The sequence below is a fragment of the Pecten maximus genome, chromosome 5 (genome assembly GCF_902652985.1).
Source record: "Pecten maximus chromosome 5, xPecMax1.1, whole genome shotgun sequence".
Classification (NCBI taxonomy): Eukaryota; Metazoa; Mollusca; class Bivalvia; order Pectinida; family Pectinidae; genus Pecten; species Pecten maximus.
In genome coordinates this window covers 328,764-347,307 of record NC_047019.1, presented here as the reverse complement: position 1 = coordinate 347,307, position 18,544 = coordinate 328,764, and the positions used below count along the sequence as shown (strand labels likewise).

At 35.6% G+C, this 18,544-nt stretch overlaps 1 protein-coding gene across 1 annotated transcript in view; it reads right to left on the bottom strand.

The window, feature by feature from the left end:
- Positions 1–5,909: 5,909 nt before the first annotated feature.
- The window catches only part of LOC117326769 (sulfotransferase 1C3-like), a 33,169-nt gene continuing 20,534 nt past the window's right edge, over positions 5,910–18,544 (bottom strand). Inside the window, exon 6 of the mRNA XM_033883491.1 lies at positions 5,910–6,804. Coding sequence (XP_033739382.1) covers positions 6,695–6,804 — 110 coding nt within the window. The 3' untranslated portion in view covers positions 5,910–6,694. The remainder of the gene's footprint in view (positions 6,805–18,544) is intronic.

Genomic DNA, 18,544 nt, shown 5'->3' with positions numbered 1-18,544 from the left:
ATAAAAACAGAATATTTATCTTACGTTACGGTTATCGTGATTCTAACCAGTGCTCTTAGTTTATGTAAGAACTGTAAATACGTTTTACTCCACCTATGAAGGAGGGAACCAATACTGTATTACTAATTATGCTCAACCAATCGAGCTTATAGAAGTCCTCTCTAGCCGAGCCTATATTGCGGCTAGTATTTAGGAGTGTAGGATACTTCATACCAAAATATATATTTTGTTTTGTGTTGTTTAACGTACAACCTATCAATCGAGGTATTTTATGGACGGCCTTCCCCGTTTGTGATGTGTGGTGAATGTGTGCATAAATACATGTTTCGGGAGTCTGTGGTATGTTTTCATTTTTGTCTCCTTGTGGATATGTGTAACTGTGGATCTGGTGCCAACTTCTGTGTTACCTTACATACCCATATTAAAGAAAAGACAAATAACACTCGTTATCTCGCCATCTTTACTAGCCAAAGGTTCATTATTTTGTATTCAACCTTGACAGATTTAGCCTTGTGTTTAAAATCAATTTCCGTCGAATGCACATACATGTGTGTGTAGCATATTACAAGCTAACCGATAATAAGTATCACTGTATTTGAAATGCTGCAGTATAACACCGCCCCCCCCCCCCCCCCCCGTGTTCGTTGGAGAATAAAAAAAAACCTCTCCGTGAGCTAGCATTTGGTTCTAATACTTTTTTTTTTATTTAGAGAAAGCAAAGTATTCTTTGATAAAGCACTTGACGAGGTTTGAGAGCATACAACCAAACAGGAAAATAATGGACATGATTTTCTGTTCTAATTATAGTAATATTGTATTTGATCTTTGACTTTCAAACCTGAAGCTATATGTAGTACTCCAAGCAAGTACGGTACTTTCTTAAGTAAGAGCGACTTTGACCACCAGGCCTTTAAAAGCTATCCGGCATGCCGGCACAAGGGAGATCTTGATAAAATCTTGTCAGCTCAGCAAAATTCGAACTTTATTGTACTTCAACTCATATCTAATTTATAGAAAAATGACATTTAGTGTCCGGGCCTGAAAGAATACTTAATGTATTGTGTAGCAACCAAAAAAGAGGTCATATGAGCCTGTATCCATCACCTGCTTCTCTGAACCTTTTGGCTATTGAAAAAATAAGTGTTTAATATTTTAGCAGGATTGACTCATGTGATCTTGAATGCCTGTCAAAGCACACCACAGCATACCGAAGGCCCAATATCAGGTATCTTAGCTTGGGCTTTTGATTAGCAGGTTTTCCAAGTTTTTCAATGTCTGGCTCATGTGACTTTTAATGAAGAGAAGGTCATTACAAATATAGCAGAAGAACAATAAGAAACAAAACAAAAATAATATTTTTTTCATCATTGGTGAAAAGTCGCAATAAGAGACAAAGTAAAACAGTATGTCCCTCCACCTTATTTGAGGGCCACGATTACTTAAGTAGACATCAGCCACGCTTTAACAATAGACATATCTCACAGATTGAATTGTCTGAAAGTTTCATAAAGTCAAAGTAGCTTTTCAAAACAGTTTTCATATTTTCTTTTTTGCAATTTTCCAGTGCTATGTTTTATAGTATTGACCTGAGTTTGGCCTCGATGTCAGTATTATGGATGGTCCTTTTCATTCCAGCAAAAAAAAAAAAAAAAATCATCAAAACTTCATTTTCTTCCTTTGTCCTTGGCCTGTTTTTCGCATGTTTGTTTGTTTTTTTTTCTGAATGCAAAAGATATTTACTTTTTACAACGACATCTTATAAATAGAGTTTTTACTACTGTTTAGGTTAATGCGACTGGTTTTCTCAAATAATACTCAGCTATTCTGATTCCTGAGATTGACCTATGATGAGTCATGCTGATATTCAAACTTTAAGATAGGTATACACATCACTTTTCCTCAAAACCTAATGAGGAATGACGTTGCTGTTTACAATGAAGTATGACATAATTTATTACTTTCAATGAAATTGACTAACCAGGACATTATTTACACTGGAGAAATGTGTTAATTGCGAAAAATCTGATGATGCTTGGAGTACACAAAAACATCTATCATTATGTAGTTATAGCAATCACTCCGAGTATGTTGTTCTAACATGTAAGTATTTAAAGATCACCGAGAACATTCACCTGTGCTTTAATGATGTGGTCCACCCTGCACAAGGTTCGAAGATCCATCAAAGCCTTTAAACATTAAAATGTCTAGTAGTTATACTTTGAACTAAATCCGAATCAAAACTTCGATCGTCTAATTATAGGAAAATACTGTGTTTGGTGTACATTGTATATCTTCTTTTATTTTAAGGCCGATTTAAACAGAAGCTCACAGTCAAAATGACGATTTTGGCATAGTGAATCAAAAATATCTCATAAAAACGAATTTTCACAGGCATACGACATATATCCAGACCTACACTTCATTCTTCACTAGATTTATTGTACAAATATTTATTTTGGCTATCCGACATACTAGATATAATGTTAACGTTTTTATTGGCCTTCTGACATACTATTAGGATGCCCAAAAACCAGGCACGTCCTAAAATGACTCTGGCTTTTAATAGGACGTTAAACCAAAATAAGTAAAACTGTGTTGTTGGCAATGAAATAAAACCCATAAAGTTGAATTTGATGTCCCATAATGCTCCTATTTCATTGAAATCAGACAGTATCTAAATTTGGACCAATCAGAGGCCAGGAAATGGCGACCATTTCGGTAAAATGTGAAAATGAGTTTAACAGAGGGACCGGTGTCCCATTATGTACCTACATATCAAATTTAATTAAAATCGGACAATATTTTATTTTGGACAAACTAGAGGCTGGAAAATGGCGATCATTTGTTAAAAAATGTTAAAGTGAGGTTACAAGAGTAAACGGTGTCCCATGATGTACCAATATATCTAATTTCATTGCAATCGGACAATATCTAAAGGGCAAATATCCTCGAAAAAATAGGGTGTAACGTGGGACAAGCGAGGTTGTTCTCCAGTTGGGGAAAAGAAAACTCAATAACGGATATGTACAACAATAGTAAATTTATATACTTATATACACAACACAACACAAAATACAGCAAGATAACTACAAATGTTCATGTCACACTCTCACATCTTACACACACTTAACAATGTCTCTGCACATGTCTCCTATGCTCCAGAAAAACACTAGGTGGAGATCAGCTGCATTTATATAGGACACCAGTCTGTTGGTCTGATGTTTACCCACGTGTTGCAATATCCTATACAAAAAAATCACAGACTAATAACACTTTGTCTGTCTGTACAGCCTCCTACACAGACGGCTGATATCATCGAATGAATGATGAATGTAGATATATTGTCAATCACTGACATATTAGAACCCGTCGTCAGATCTATCTGGGTCTCCATAATTCGGCAAATGGTGCCTTGTCCTCAACATAGGGCTTTTATTTACTGAAGTCCAGTATGGCAGCATCTGGTCCTGTAATATGACTCAGGCGGTTTTGACCATCCGGCTTCACCTCGAGCTCTCTCCAGTCCACATTATTGCTGTGGAAACATAAACACACTTGCTACACACAAATACACAACCACGCATATTGCTAATTTATATAATATTACACCTACTTTCAAAGTATACATTTCAAATATTATTTCTAAAATGTATCATGAATACCATAAATATGGCATGAATAATGAATACAATTATAGGAAATGTAATATTGACACTTTTTACCCCGAAAAAGTGCTGGTCCATGTATCAACTTAATCATACAAAAACTAACCTTACGATCCCTATGGGTTTCCATACAATAAAATTTGACTAGCACTGGAGTTTTATAAAGTCATATTAAATATACAAATAACCTAAATACCTTCCAAATATCTAATATTTGGAAGTACGATTGAACAAATGTATATAAATAAATTACAAGTTACAAATCAGTGAACGATATGCATGATTGGACCGCACGTTGACATAATGCATGAACAACATTCCAAGGTAAAATAACCCCTATTTACACAAAATAAACGATGATTATCCAATATATATATATAATTACTAACTGATAAAACAATACTTACCACAGACTGTAAGGTTCCTGTGCCCGTATAATGTTAAAATATCTCAAATCCGTCGACACGGCCTGTTAGAACACTGTCATGGCTCCTGCTCGTGCGCGCTCACTCACCCTCTACGGAACATCCGTTATGCCATACAGATAGTAACAACACGTCACAATATATACAGACACACATGACAAATATACAAATACAAGCGATTGTGACATAGGGATTAACTCGTTCAGATAGGAATATCCAGGATTTGATTGGAATTGGCTTGTCCAAATATTAATCTTAGGGGAAATTGTTCATAAATTACAAAGCTCCATTTTTGTATGGATTCCCCGGTGGAACATAATGATACAAATGAGAGAAGGACACTTGTTTGTTTGTTTGACATAACCATTTCATCAAAATGATATTTCAAGACTTTCCCCGTAGTTCAATGTCAGTATCAGTGTCTTTGTCAGTGGTCCATGTTGAGCAAATTAGGAGATGTCTACAACATTTCCTTTTTATCTGCAAAAATTGCAGCTTCTTCATTAGTGTTGAGAATCACTATTAAGTTCATGATCGATCATCATCATATCGATAATTGATCGATCATGAATAGAACTTTAAGGAAATATATGGAAAACCATTAATATGAATGATACATTATAATTAATTTGAAATCAAAAACAGGTGAGCGAGTTATCACCTTATCTTTCCTATCACAGATGGACATTAGGTAATTAGCAAGTTTAATTTTTTTTTTATGTGAATTTGAACAATAATCTATGTACAGGAAGCTTAACCATGCATAATGAATCGTAATTTTATTTCAAAATATCTATTTTAACCTTTATCAGGTAGCAGTGTACAACGCTTTTTTCCATTTTCTGAAAAAAATCAAGTGGCTATTATCTCTTACTCTTACATATATATTTGCTTTGTTAGCTTGGTTTCCCCCTGTGAATAGCCAGAATGAGTTTGAGGCAGAGTATCCTTGTAGTAGTTAATAACTACCTCTGAACAACATGCAGGAGGCCTGTCTGTCCAGATGCAATCCAGGAATTTGAGCAATAATTTATAAAATATGTTTTATTTTCAAATAAATGTTTTAAAATTCTTATAAGCTAGCAGTGTAGCCCAGTTTTCTGAAAAATAAGTAGCATACCTTAGTCTGAGGCTGGGTCTCCTTTTAGGAATCGGTGACTATCTCACTGAACAACATAGTTTCATTGTACATTTTGAAGAAGAGTATTTTGTAGAATTGTTATCATTTAATACTGGTCATTGTTTGAATTTTTCAAATAATTTTCTATAATTACTTTAACAGTAAGTTGAAATAAGTTTAAATTCAAAAGATAAAAAATAGATAATTCAACTACATGGTTCTCCACCAATGAATTTAACTTAGTGCGACACAATAAATACATGATAGTCCAAAAACTTTAAGTACACATTTGTCAGAATTGCGCATTGTTTTCATTGGCATATGTAAGCAAAAAGTTTACAATGTGTTGGCAAGGTATTTAAAGCAAAGATATTTACGAATTGCTACTTGTATGTAGATGACGTTTTGAAGAAAAAACCATTTGGTAAAATAGTGATCATAAAATATTGGTAGTTCTTTAATTTTGTCAAATAGTTTTCTATGATACATTTTGTAATGAGTTGAAATTGATTTGAATTCAATTTGATGGCGCTATTCTATAATTGTCCTTTTATATGCGGACAAGCCGACCAAACCAATTGTCAATAATGTTTATTACGAATGCATTTCAGACATCAATATCATCGGACCTGTTGATGTTAATGCAGGCTTTGAAAGACATCAAGATGACTCGCCAAAAAGAAAACATATAAAACCAGGTGACCAATAAAGATTTTAATGCTAAAAACATAAGCTGGTCCGGTTCATCAGTTCAACGGGAGTCACGAATGCCCTAGTTTTTCATATTTTCTACTAATTTAGAATTTTCACCAATTCTACCAAATTAGCACTAATTTATCCCTGCACAGATTTTTTTTCCCCGAAACATACCGAATTATGAAAATCAAAGACTATTGTTATTGTTGTAACTTCACAATAACTAAGTAACTATTTACTAATATATTACTATGTATACTTTATAGTGTGTTGATAGATAAGCTATTTGCCGTCATAGTTTGTCCATGATGCAATGAAATACAGTGTCACAATGCTACCTTAAAAAGTGTGAAATATCCGTCAAAAATAAAAATGTTAAAACCAGTGATAAACATGTATTACGCTACCACTAACAAAGACAGGGACTGTAACATTTGCCTATTCTCTTTTTAGGTTCCAATTAAAATTTCAGTATCCGATCTCCTAATGGGTGTATTTTGATAAATCACTTGTTTTAATCAGTTAATCGGCAACATTTTTTTGCAGGATTCGAGTAAAACATATAAAATGAAAAAGTCTGATTATTTGAATGATGTTCCTCTCAACATCAGGGAACGGTCCGTCGTGCTGCCACAAGTTTAAGATTTGACTTCGAGTTGACCACTCGCCAGTGACCTAAACATCTCAAGCCAAGCTCTTCGTACGAGGTACAGCAAACTGAGTGTTTCACACGAATCCCAACTTCTCGCGTACAGTAGTGATTACTGATTTAAATCACGGCGTTTTGGTCACTCGTATTCAAACACAATGTCGTATCCTTCCATTTTCTCCTTGTAAATGGCGTTGAAGTAATCGTTCTGTGCTACGGTGAACATGTTCTTCCAGTCACCAATTTTACCTGTAAAAACAGATTCTCAGCAAATTGAGATAATTTAAAAAATCTTTAGACTCATGCCGAAATGGGGGATTGCTATGAACAGTTTATCAACAAAGATACGAAGGGACTGCTTGATGTTATATTTTAACAAACCTTTGTCAAGTTAGTTTAACCAGAAATCATTTAAGTAGGATTTTAAAACTGTTCTTATGATAAGCCTAATCACCTTTTCACAACTAACCCTGACGATGCAGCTCATAAACCATATAGGACTAACACAATCAATGAGCACATTATAATATAATCATACAGGATCGCTGGTCGTTTCATATAAAATAAATGAATAATTTCAATGATAAAAGTTCGCCAATAGAGATAGTAATATAAATGACAATAGAAGACAATTTCGTGACTTGTCCAGACCAGGTATCGAACTAGCGGTCTAATGTACCTGCAAAAACACACAAAAAACAAGGATATTCATTTGGACGAAAACACACAAAACATGTAACGAAAATGAAGCGGGCCACTGGTGGGCGTGACAGATCGAGCTCCATCAGTTCTTAAACTCCATCCTGGTGTTCAAGTGTGAGTATCAGGAACATAATATATTGGGAACAAATATTAATATCAATATATATACCGAGTACAATAACCGTCGCCGTTCATTAATTTTTAGCAGGAACTGCTCAAAGAATGAAAACTCTTTTATCTCTGCTTGTTTTGGGGCAGCCTTCAACAACAGTTTTTCTCTATCTCTCATGCTGGAGAATTTAACAAGAAGTGATCTTTGTTTATTATCTGTCATCTTTTAGAAGTCGGTGAGCGGCATGAAGCTGAATATCATCTGATATACCGAGTTCAGTTTTTATAAATTCCTTCGCTGTATATCCCGCAACGCTACCATCAGATATTTCCCATATCAAGAGTTTTTCTTTTAGAGATCTTGTCTGTTCTTAAAGTAAGCGATTTATTTCCTAACCTCTTGTCGTTCTTGTTAAATTTAACTGACCATTTCTTCCGGTATAGTATGATAAAAATCACTGTGAAGTTCATGTTTAACCTCGGATAACGTTACCACCATCCTACTCCTCGGCGTTGGCCGATGGCGGTGGCTAGCGTAACATGTGCAAAGCCATGTTCTTTGATGGAACACTATGTAACCGATGGCCAAGACATTTGTAAATATCCCGCGCGTGCAAATGCCGAAGTATTAATGGACGTTTCGTCCCGAAATGATTTAATATGGTACAGCGTATAGGAACAAGTGGACGATATTGCATAGATACTTGATGCATTGTCGTCCATGCAATACTAATGGATATAATAAATATATTGTGTATAAAGTGTTTAGAACTCTCAAAATATCCCATAAAGTGTCAAATTGGCCAACGTCCCATACAACAAAGTAATATGAAAACAAGTATCAGGACTGTACAAACCAAGATCTATGAGTGCCGAAATGTCACTATGGGATACACTACAGACTGTTCGGGAATGTCGAGAAAATGTCGACCACGGGAGGCGATTGAATTTGAGTACTGGTAGAGAAGTGTAATGTAAAAATATTGTCGACGACGAGAGGCGACCAAATTGAGTATCGAATAGCAGCAATGAAATGTCGGATATATGAGGAATTCAATGGGAATGTCAAAAAATAATAGTTCAGGAATTAGGACAAACTTTACAAACTGAATAATTAATTGGATGAATTGTCAGATACCAGCGCGAAGTCAAGTAGAGAACAAAGCCTTTAACGTATCTCACACTCGACCGACGCTTCGTTTCATCCCAGGTACGGCAATGATCAATAGCAACCACCTGCATGTCCTTCTTACCATGACTAGGTAAACTGAAATGCCGTGCCAAAGGGATTTCAGGTTTGTGTTGCTTGATGGAGCAACATTGGTTGTTGACCCTGATGTCAAAGCTTTGTGCTGGTTTTCCCCAACATACTACATTGTGCTTTTTTTTGCAAGGAAGGAAATATAAACTACCTTTTGATGAACATGTCAGTGTTTGTAAAATGTGAAAAAAACTTTGTTATTAATTTCACGTTTAAACGTATCTGTAGACTCTGTGTAAGGACAAAGTTTGCACGTTTTTTTTGTTTGTTTTTGCTGCATGATTGAAAGCATCAGTTGCTACGACAGAGGCAGAAGAAGGTAATGTGCTGCTCACTACCAGATCTCTAACGTTTTCGGTCTACGATAGGCGATTAACGGTAGTTCTGGAAATATTTGTTTGAATTTGGCTGATTACTCAATGATGCGCCAATGGTTTTGTAGAAAAGATGAAAGCAGCGGCAAGTTTGGATGGAACATGACCATTAAACTGACCCTATGTGTCGGAGTTTTGACTTTATATTCGAGAAGGCTGGCTCTGTCCAGAACCCTGTCTTTGCCTATTTCCCGATCTATTAAAGTAGATTTATATCCTCTAGAAACAAGGTGGGATTGGAGCTCAAATCATCGTCGTTCGAAGACTCTATCATCGGACATTAACCGTCGGATACGTAAAGCTTGGGAAGAAGGAATTCCTTTCGTTGTGTGTAAGGGATTGCAGCTGGATGTGCGGAGATACTGGTGTGTCAGTTGGTTTTTGAGTACAGATCCGTACTGACGTCTTCATGAACTAAGGTAGAACTGGTGTTTGTTTCCGTGGCTATATCTACAGTGAATTTGATAGTTGGTTGGAACGAGTTCGCGTGTTCAATAAATTCATCGACTGATCTCGGGTTCGATGTCCATTTCATTTCAATACCATCAATGAAGCTGAGCCAGCTAAAAGGCCTGGTTGGAGCAGATGCTTAAAGTTGGGATTCAAGATATCCCATAAATACGTTATAAGGGGCCATCTTAGTGTCCATAGCTGCGTCGCTGACTTATAAATAATTTTCTCCATTAAACTTGAAATTGTTAAGTGTGAGAACAAGTTTAAATAAATCTACTAGACTTTCAGTCGATGGATGTTTGGAATCACGTCGTCCATCGTAACTAACACAGTACTGTCGGTCATGTATTTAAATATTATTATTTAAATAATCTGTGATATCTTTAATGTATGATGGTAGATTTTCAACAATTGGTCGTAGATGGAAGTCAATGAATTTTGAAATTTTCTCCGTCGGTTGGCCTATTGAGTTGATGATGGGTCTACCCAGGTTACCCGGTTTATGGATCTTACCCCCTGCTTGAGCATAAGCAGAACGCAGGAAATAACAAAAAGTGCATTAACCATATATGAAAACCGCTTATCAATATTTAGAAAATACTAAAACTTCATCCGTTTTTGATCGAACTTAACAACAGCATCAAATCATGTTCGATCAATCGATTAAGCGCTGGGTGATTGAAATACATTTGGTTGTTTGAGGGGAGCACACTCCTTCTTTTGATATCATTGTATGCTTGAAAATATTTCAAAGTCTGACAGTGTTACCGTGAAACATTATTTTTTATATCTTATATGTTACAGTCCTTTGTCCTATTTTATATCTATATATCGCCGTTTGATACATGGTAAAGGTGAAACAGATCTTAATATGTTTTGTAAATTGACTTAAATTATAAGTTATATTAATTGAATTGTACATTAATTTCAGATCCACCGAGAATGCACAAGTGATGTTTCCTATTGACAGTTGCTTTGCAGATTGCCAAGGGGTAGTGATGATTGTATATCTATTATTGAACAAGAACCAGCATCCCCCACTACAGATTGTCAGACTGCCTTGAAAGTGAAATAACTAAATAAGTTTCAACAAAATTGTGCACATCGTTAAGTTATTGCTTAAAGTCACAGACTGTAACGAAACTTATTTATCAATTACTTCCCTTGAATGTAATTTTACATTTGACCTGATGAGTATAAATTATTTGATAACATGGTATTGTGTAGGAACAAATGAAAATCTAGCTTACTATTCACTTCAGTTATCCATGTATTATTTCCCAAACCAGATTTCATTGGTGCAATATATATTTTCTTATTTTAGTTGACCCTGCTACTCTATGCATCTTCAGACAGTCTCCAGTTTCCAACTGGGCAACACAATGTGAAGCAGAATATAGAATCCATGACCACCAAAGAATTCTTAGAGGATGCCCAGAAGGTACTGTTTTTCCTTATCAGCCACAACCTGCCCCATACAACACTGTTTCAGCCTCGCACAGACTTGTGTGTCGATCTAGTGCAACCAACCTGCCTCATTAAGAGGAAGCAAAGACTATTCCGTACACTAGTCACAGGACCAAAGGAAAATTTGTGGAGTGCCAGGCGGAAGAAACCGAGGACAAGATTCAGACTGCCGTCGTCTCCAGAGGGAACTACACGATATATTGACAATGGTGAGGCGAATCTTGTAGTTCTACAGGACATTCAGAATCCCAAAGGAGCATCAGAGACAATTTATGATACAATTGAAACCTACATTGATGATTCCCGCTTATCTTTGACGCAGATGACCTCTTTTGCTAGTGGTGGACGATGTGTGATGCTTGGTAGGAAGAATGGTGTCGTAGCCAAGAAGAACGACAATCTAACCATGCAGTGCATTAATCATCGTCTGTAGCTGGCTGTCTATAAAGCGTTTAAAGCAATTCCACAGGTTAAAAGCACTGATGAGTTGTTTATGGGACTGTTTAAATATTACCATTACAGCACAGTACGAACAAAGAGCCTGAATGCCATACAGACACTTTTGAGGGAAAGGAGGTGGTGCATGGCGGCCCACGGCCGAATATTATTTTATGCATGATATTATGATAGACTTTTACCAAATACATGTCATTTTAGACACTAAAACGAAAACTGGCAAATGCTGTATACGCAGCGCCACCTAACATGATTTCTGTAAAAAATGTGTACCCTCCCTTTTAAATTCAGTATATTTCTCGTACAAAAGTACTTGATAAATTTCATATTGCATTGATAGTCTGATGTGATGTTATATTTTATAAAAACATGTGTGTTTAGTATGAATTTGTATAATAGAAAGTGTAATGACAGCTTTTTTAACAAAATTATCAGTAAAAAAATGACCTTCTTGAAATTTTCTTTTATTTGTTAAGTAGATAAAATGTAATAATCGTTGGAGTACTATCAAATTTTGCTTTTAAAAAACATGTCTGCATATTAATTTTGATACACAACCAAAAAAAATCATCAAAAATTACTGGATAACAAACGATTTTTGCTTACAAAGAAAGGTCATGAAGTAAATTGTATTAAAAACCCAAGGGTTAAAAAGGAGCACCCTGTCTGACACAAGCAGTAAAGTCTGGTTGCATTGTTATTTTTGTTGGAGTTTTAGTATTTGCCTCTATTTTTCAGTACTTTCGGTACTTTGATATGTTGTCCAAAATTGGGGGTGTATGCATTTAACATGATAAAATCTTGGCATATCCAGTAATTCACCAAATAAATTTGTTTCATTAAATGTTTATGAATATCCATAGATTATTTCTAACCGGAAATTTTGATAGTACTCCATTAATAACTTTGTGGTATTAGACTTTAAATGAAAAGTTAAAAACAATGATTTTCACAAAGAAGACATCAAATTAGGCTGAAATTTAATTTTAGTGTCACGGAGCGTGATGATTCATATACAAAATTAAACCTTAAACAAATGGGGTGAATTTGTTTCACAAATAGGAAATAAAAATGTGTTCTATAATAATTAGTGGTCAAAACATTAGCTTCTTATGCAGTTAGATGGGGAAATAATGAAATCACCAAAAAAAGAATATATACATTGAGGAATGGAAATTAATTCCTCCCACATAATCGGGGATATTATGCTTTTGACAAAAATATGTTTCCGGGAAAAAAATCGCCGTGGGCCGATTTAGCCCTCCTATGCACCACCTCCTTTGCGAGCTTGAGAGCGAGAACAACCTTCTCTGTGACGTGCTTGTGCCATTGTTGCTTCACTGACAAGAATGTTTGAGCAAGTTAGTGTGGACCTCTCTATGATCGAACCCAAGCTACAGGCCACTGTTACGAACCCGCGGAACTGAAACAAAGACCTGGGCTATACTTGTCCAAGTTGGCCAGCGTCACAGAGGCACAGGAACTAACAGCCACAGATGATATTGAAGATATATCAGAGAGAGTTTTATCAACAGATTGATGAAAAACAATGAGAACAGGATACAGAATCCAGATCTGGTGTAGGCCTTAGCTGTCCTGAATCTTTCTAAAGCCCCCGATGACTATCTGGACTTCCGTGGAGATGCTGCTATCAGCATGCTTTGTGATCATTTCAACATAGATACAGACAAGACACTGGTGGAATGGAAGACTTCAAGCAGATGTTCAAGAGAGAGCTAGAGAAATTCGCCATGCCCTATATCCTTAAGGTTCTGGATTCAAAGAGGCAGACAGTGGGTATGATGTACCCGGTCCATTTGACAGTGACATCACATATTAACAGATCGAATGTGTCCACCACCAGCAATCTCCTCATGGTTTGATCAACAAGACAGAAGAGGATCTGGACACTGAGTAAGTTGTGAAACGCTTTCTTTCTAAGATGAAAAGGACGATTTGTTAGGGATGAAACTATTATATTCTGATATGGTGTCTGTGACTTTTCGAACTCAAATGATTACTCAGAAGGCAGATCCCAGTAAAGTTACTTAAAGTATTTATTGATTTATTACAAGAATCAGATTGGTTTCCAATGAATAATTCATTCTTTCAACTGTCTGTTATGATGGTGATGGTGAATAGCTCTGTTATAAGGCTGTGGAAAAAGAATTTATTTGTATTTGTTTAATAATTGAAATGTTGACTTTCTCAAGTTATAATTGAAATGAAATAGATTAGAAAAATATGACAAGGAAAATGTGACAAGATTGTTTGACTGGAAGTGTTAGTAACTTAATTGAAGGCGTTATTGTTTTAATATTTAAAGCTGCTAAATCAATATTTTATGTGATACAATTTCAATCAGTGCTTTGATCTTACTGTGATGTATTACTCTGTAATAAGACTATTATGTTGATCTTGCCAGGGTCATTTGGTATGATCTTTATTATTAACTTATTGACTGTGTGATTGTGGGAACCGAGTTTTTGAGGCATATTTATTGTGTAAATGATTTGATTGCAGGACGAGTGGGACTGAGTGATACATCTAGTATATTCATAGTAACTGAGAGTGTGGTTGAAAGCTAAAAAGATGGTGTTGAAAAATAGGAATGTGTACATGTGCTGCTGTGTGTGGACCTTACGATAAGCGTGAGTCAGAAGAAAATGTGTATTTGTTTTCTGTATATTAATTGATTCTTTTATCTGTACTGTGTTTTTTGTTGGATTTATTTAAGGCCAAATGAAAATATATGTGTTTCCTATTCACTTACCTCAACCTGCCTGGAATCTCAATGTTTACCTCAACCTGCCTGGAATCTCAATGTATACCTCAACCTGCCTGGAATCTCAATGTTTACCTCAACCTGCCTGGAATCTCAATGTTTACCTCAACCTGCCTGGAATCTCAATGTTTACCTCAACCTGCCTGGAATCTCAATGTATACCTCAACCTGCCTGGAATCTCAATGTTTACCTCAAGCTGCCTGGAATCTCAATGTTTACCTCAACCTGCCTGGAATCTCAATGTTTACCTCAACCTGCCTGGAATCTCAATGTTTACCTCAACCTGCCTAGAATCTCAATGTTTACCTCAACCTGCCTGGAATCTCAATGTTTACCTCAACCTGCCTGGAATCTCAATGTATACCTCAACCTGCCTGGAATCTCAATGTTTACCTCAACCTGCCTGGAATCTCAATGTATACCTCAACCTGCCTGGAATCTCAATGTTTACCTCAACCTGCCTGGAATCTCAATGTTTACCTCAACCTGCCTGGAATCTCAATGTTTACCTCAACCTGCCTGGAATCTCAATGTTTACCTCAACCTGCCTGGAATCTCAATGTTTACCTCAAACACTCTCTGGACATTAGAAAAGGACTGTTAAAAGTAAATATCCGCTATATGTAATATTAGTATAATATAATTATTTCTGCCCTGAAAATTTCATGGAATAGAAAACACACATTATTTGTCTTGCGCTTATTTAAATTGATTAAACAAGCAGTCAGCTGAAACAGAACGTTACGCTGAGATAACTAATACACAGTCATGGTCAGTTTGAGACCATAGAAACTGAAAATTTAAGGATTTAGTCAGCAGAAGTCTTTGATGTCATCTAGATGCCCTTCCGAAGATCTTTCACCACCCTCAAGATGTCCTATTCTGAAATAAATACCATGCCTTTTTTTCTGTGGGAAACACTAACTGCATGCACCGATACTTAATTTGGTCGCCTCTCGTCGTCGACAATATCTTTACATTCACTTCTGCACCGATATTCAAATTCAGTCGCCTGCCGTCGTCGACACTTTTTCTCGACATTCCCGAACAGTCTGTAGTGTATCACAAAGCGACATTTCGGCACTCGTAAATTTTGGTTTGTACAGTCCTGATAAACTTTTTCATATTACGTTCCTGGCAGAGACGTTGATTCTTTACAGGATATTTTGAGAGTTCTCCAAACTTTATAAACAATCTATCAGGGACATATATAAAGATGTATATATATATCATATGTGTTCATAGAGTTTATCATTGCCTTTTCGTAATTAGCAGGTTGTGTATTAGTAGGAAATTTTGTTCTGGCTTTGAAGCAGTGGTCACTTTGGGAGTGTACGATCAAATGTCTATTTCCCCATCATGAATCATGCACAATGGCCAAGTCTTATTTCTTGTCTTGTGATGGGTTTTAGATGTGAAGTATTTGCTTGTGATTTCACGGAATATAGCGAGTCTGAGGATTTTTCGGACGAATTCGATGAAGCTTAAAAGGTAGGCTTTTAAGTTGGTTTTTTCAACATAATTTCTTTATGTTTCAAACCTTTGTATAATTGTATTTGTAATTCATTATGTTCTACGCGGTGTTTTAAAAAAATAAATAGGAATGCTTTTATTTGATAAGTTAAATATAGATTGCCAATAATAGTATATTGTAACTGTACAGACATGTGGATTGATAAGAAAAGCTGCCCCTGACACAAATGTATTGCAGAGCACAAGACAGTTAATTATACTATAGATCGACTAGTACTCTAGTATATGCAACTGGAAACAATATATTGCAGAATATCATTTGTGTTAATAAATCCTTAAGCTGATTGGACTTCAGTTATATACACAAAATAAATAAAATAAAGGACAATGTAAAACAATGAAGTAAATAAGTAGCCTGTTACCTTTAAACCATTTTCCTAACATTTTTATCCATGTTTACTAAAAACATTTCTAGATCACCGAGTACACAGTGGTGACCGTAATATGTACTACGGTCATCAAAGATGGATGCCGGCGAAATCGGTGAGTTTCGGTTTTTTACCGAATTTGCTAGTTCATGATACAATTGAAAGTTTCTGAGACGAGCCGTAGAAAGATTTTAACATGCTGTTTCGAAATGTCATATAATATATTATTGACAATAACCCATTTAAACGTAAGAAGCGCTGGAGAAATATCTCCGAGATGACCGTAATATCCAACGTGTTTTGAAAACGGCTGACCGTAATATGTTTCGTGGATGACCGTAATACAGAGGAAGAGTTTTGTTACTTAAGTATGAAATCGTGGTCAGTCATTCATACTCACTACTTATATATTTAAGTCATTACATTTTCTGTTCTTATAGCAAATATGGCCGACACATCAGACTTGATGAGTATCATTTCACGTCACCTTTTCACGCATTTCAAACCTTATGAAATAGAAACAACGTACATGATAATGATGAGATATTAATGATCCGTTGTTGTTTCAGTTTACAACGTGCAACAATTTGTTTATTTACTATGATTTAAGTGCTAATAGAATAGTTTACATGTAGGCGAACGACAGCGACATGAACGCAGGTAAACATTAATGCTTTTATTCGTTCATGTTGTTTATATTTCTTTGAATCATTGATCAAATTTCAGTTTCGTGTTTTTTCGAATTCTGTATTTTGTGTGTTTGTTTATTCATACTTGAAAATTACCATTTGGTTTTGTTGCGTTCGTTTGCAGTTAGAAAATGATACATACATCTATTGTAGTGTGACATTTAGTATATATATATATGTCCTCTTATTTATGCACAGTAGTGAAATTATACTATACATAATAAATATATAGGCTATTAGGCATGAATAATAAAGAAAAGATCACAATTACAACGTTTTACCAGCCATTTTAGTTGTAATTTGATTCTATCTGTATACTGCATATAAATCTAGTCCCGAGTTCCTCTGGCCCTTACACCAGACTAAGACATTCCTACATATCAATGATTTGCTGTTATCCGAGTTTCCTCTGACCCGAACACCGAACCTCAACATTCCTTCGGATAATTGTCTGGAGTTGCCCGAGCTTTGTCCGCCCCTGACACCAACTGTTAGACATAAGGATGTATTTGTGGTGTTTGTCTAAGTCCTGTGAAGCCTTAACAGACCATCCGTCCGTTAGGATACCCAATTCTTATGTCAGGGTCTTTCTGATACATGTAGCTTACTCATCACGCGTATACGGTTAATATAACTCATGATGACGTCACTCATATCAATTGATTACTATTTAATATTGTTTCTTTTTATTGTTTTGGAATGTTTATGTTTGATTTTGCAACAGTGAACCAATAACAAATATGTATTATGATTTGCTTATTCATGAAATTACTTACCTAACAAATGAGTAAGTTATTGATTTTGTTTTCTGTTGTAATTTTAGAGTGTAAACTGTTTACTAAATGAATATACTGCAAGTGTGCATTTCCAGATTTTTCCAATTATATTAATATGTACTTGTATCGTATCTTCTCAAGTTACGTAAACTGGGTAGTCACCAGCTACAAGATATTATTATTTGTATTTATCAAAACTGATTCATTTAGCTTTTCCCTGATTCAAAAAGGGAAAGGATTGGGCAAGTGTTTTAGAGAAAATTGAGACACACAAAAGGTATTGTTTATTCGACAATCATTGTTTACTATAATCAGTAAGGGCCGCCATTAGGAAAGAAATGTCGATGTTGTTGTTTTTTTTGCGAAATCTAAGCACTTTTTCAAAATAATTTCCAACAAAAACTAAATCATGACTCGTGAAACTAATTCAGCTTTTCACTGATTCAAAAATGAAAAGGATTGGACAAGATTTTTTAGAGAAAATTTGCACATATAAAGGTAGTATTTAACTTCAAACTACATCAATTCCAATTTCACGTTAAATTAAACCTATAATATGCTATCAAAAAAGTCAGTGTCAACAATATTGGCTAATGTTGACGTAATACTTACTTTAAATGGTTTGTTTACACGTCAATTTTCTAGTTCAGCCAAGCGGTGAGGAAGTCATACAGAAATATGGACGTGTCTCTGAAAAAACAGGGGAGTTAACTCGATGTTACTCTCACTACGTCGTTACAAGTAGAAAGAGACAGTTACGAATCCCTCTTTTTATACGTTCCTGCATCTATTTATTAAATCCATTGTCATTTCATGGACGATAATATCCCAAGTGTTTATGAAATATCGTCCATCTGTTCTTATACGCTGTACCATATTAAATCATTTAGGGACGAAACGTCCAATAACACTTCGGCATTTACACGCGAGGATATTGTTTAATGTCCTGGCCGTTGGTCACAAAGCGTTCCATAACAGAACATGGCTCTGTACATGGCACGCTAGCCACCGCC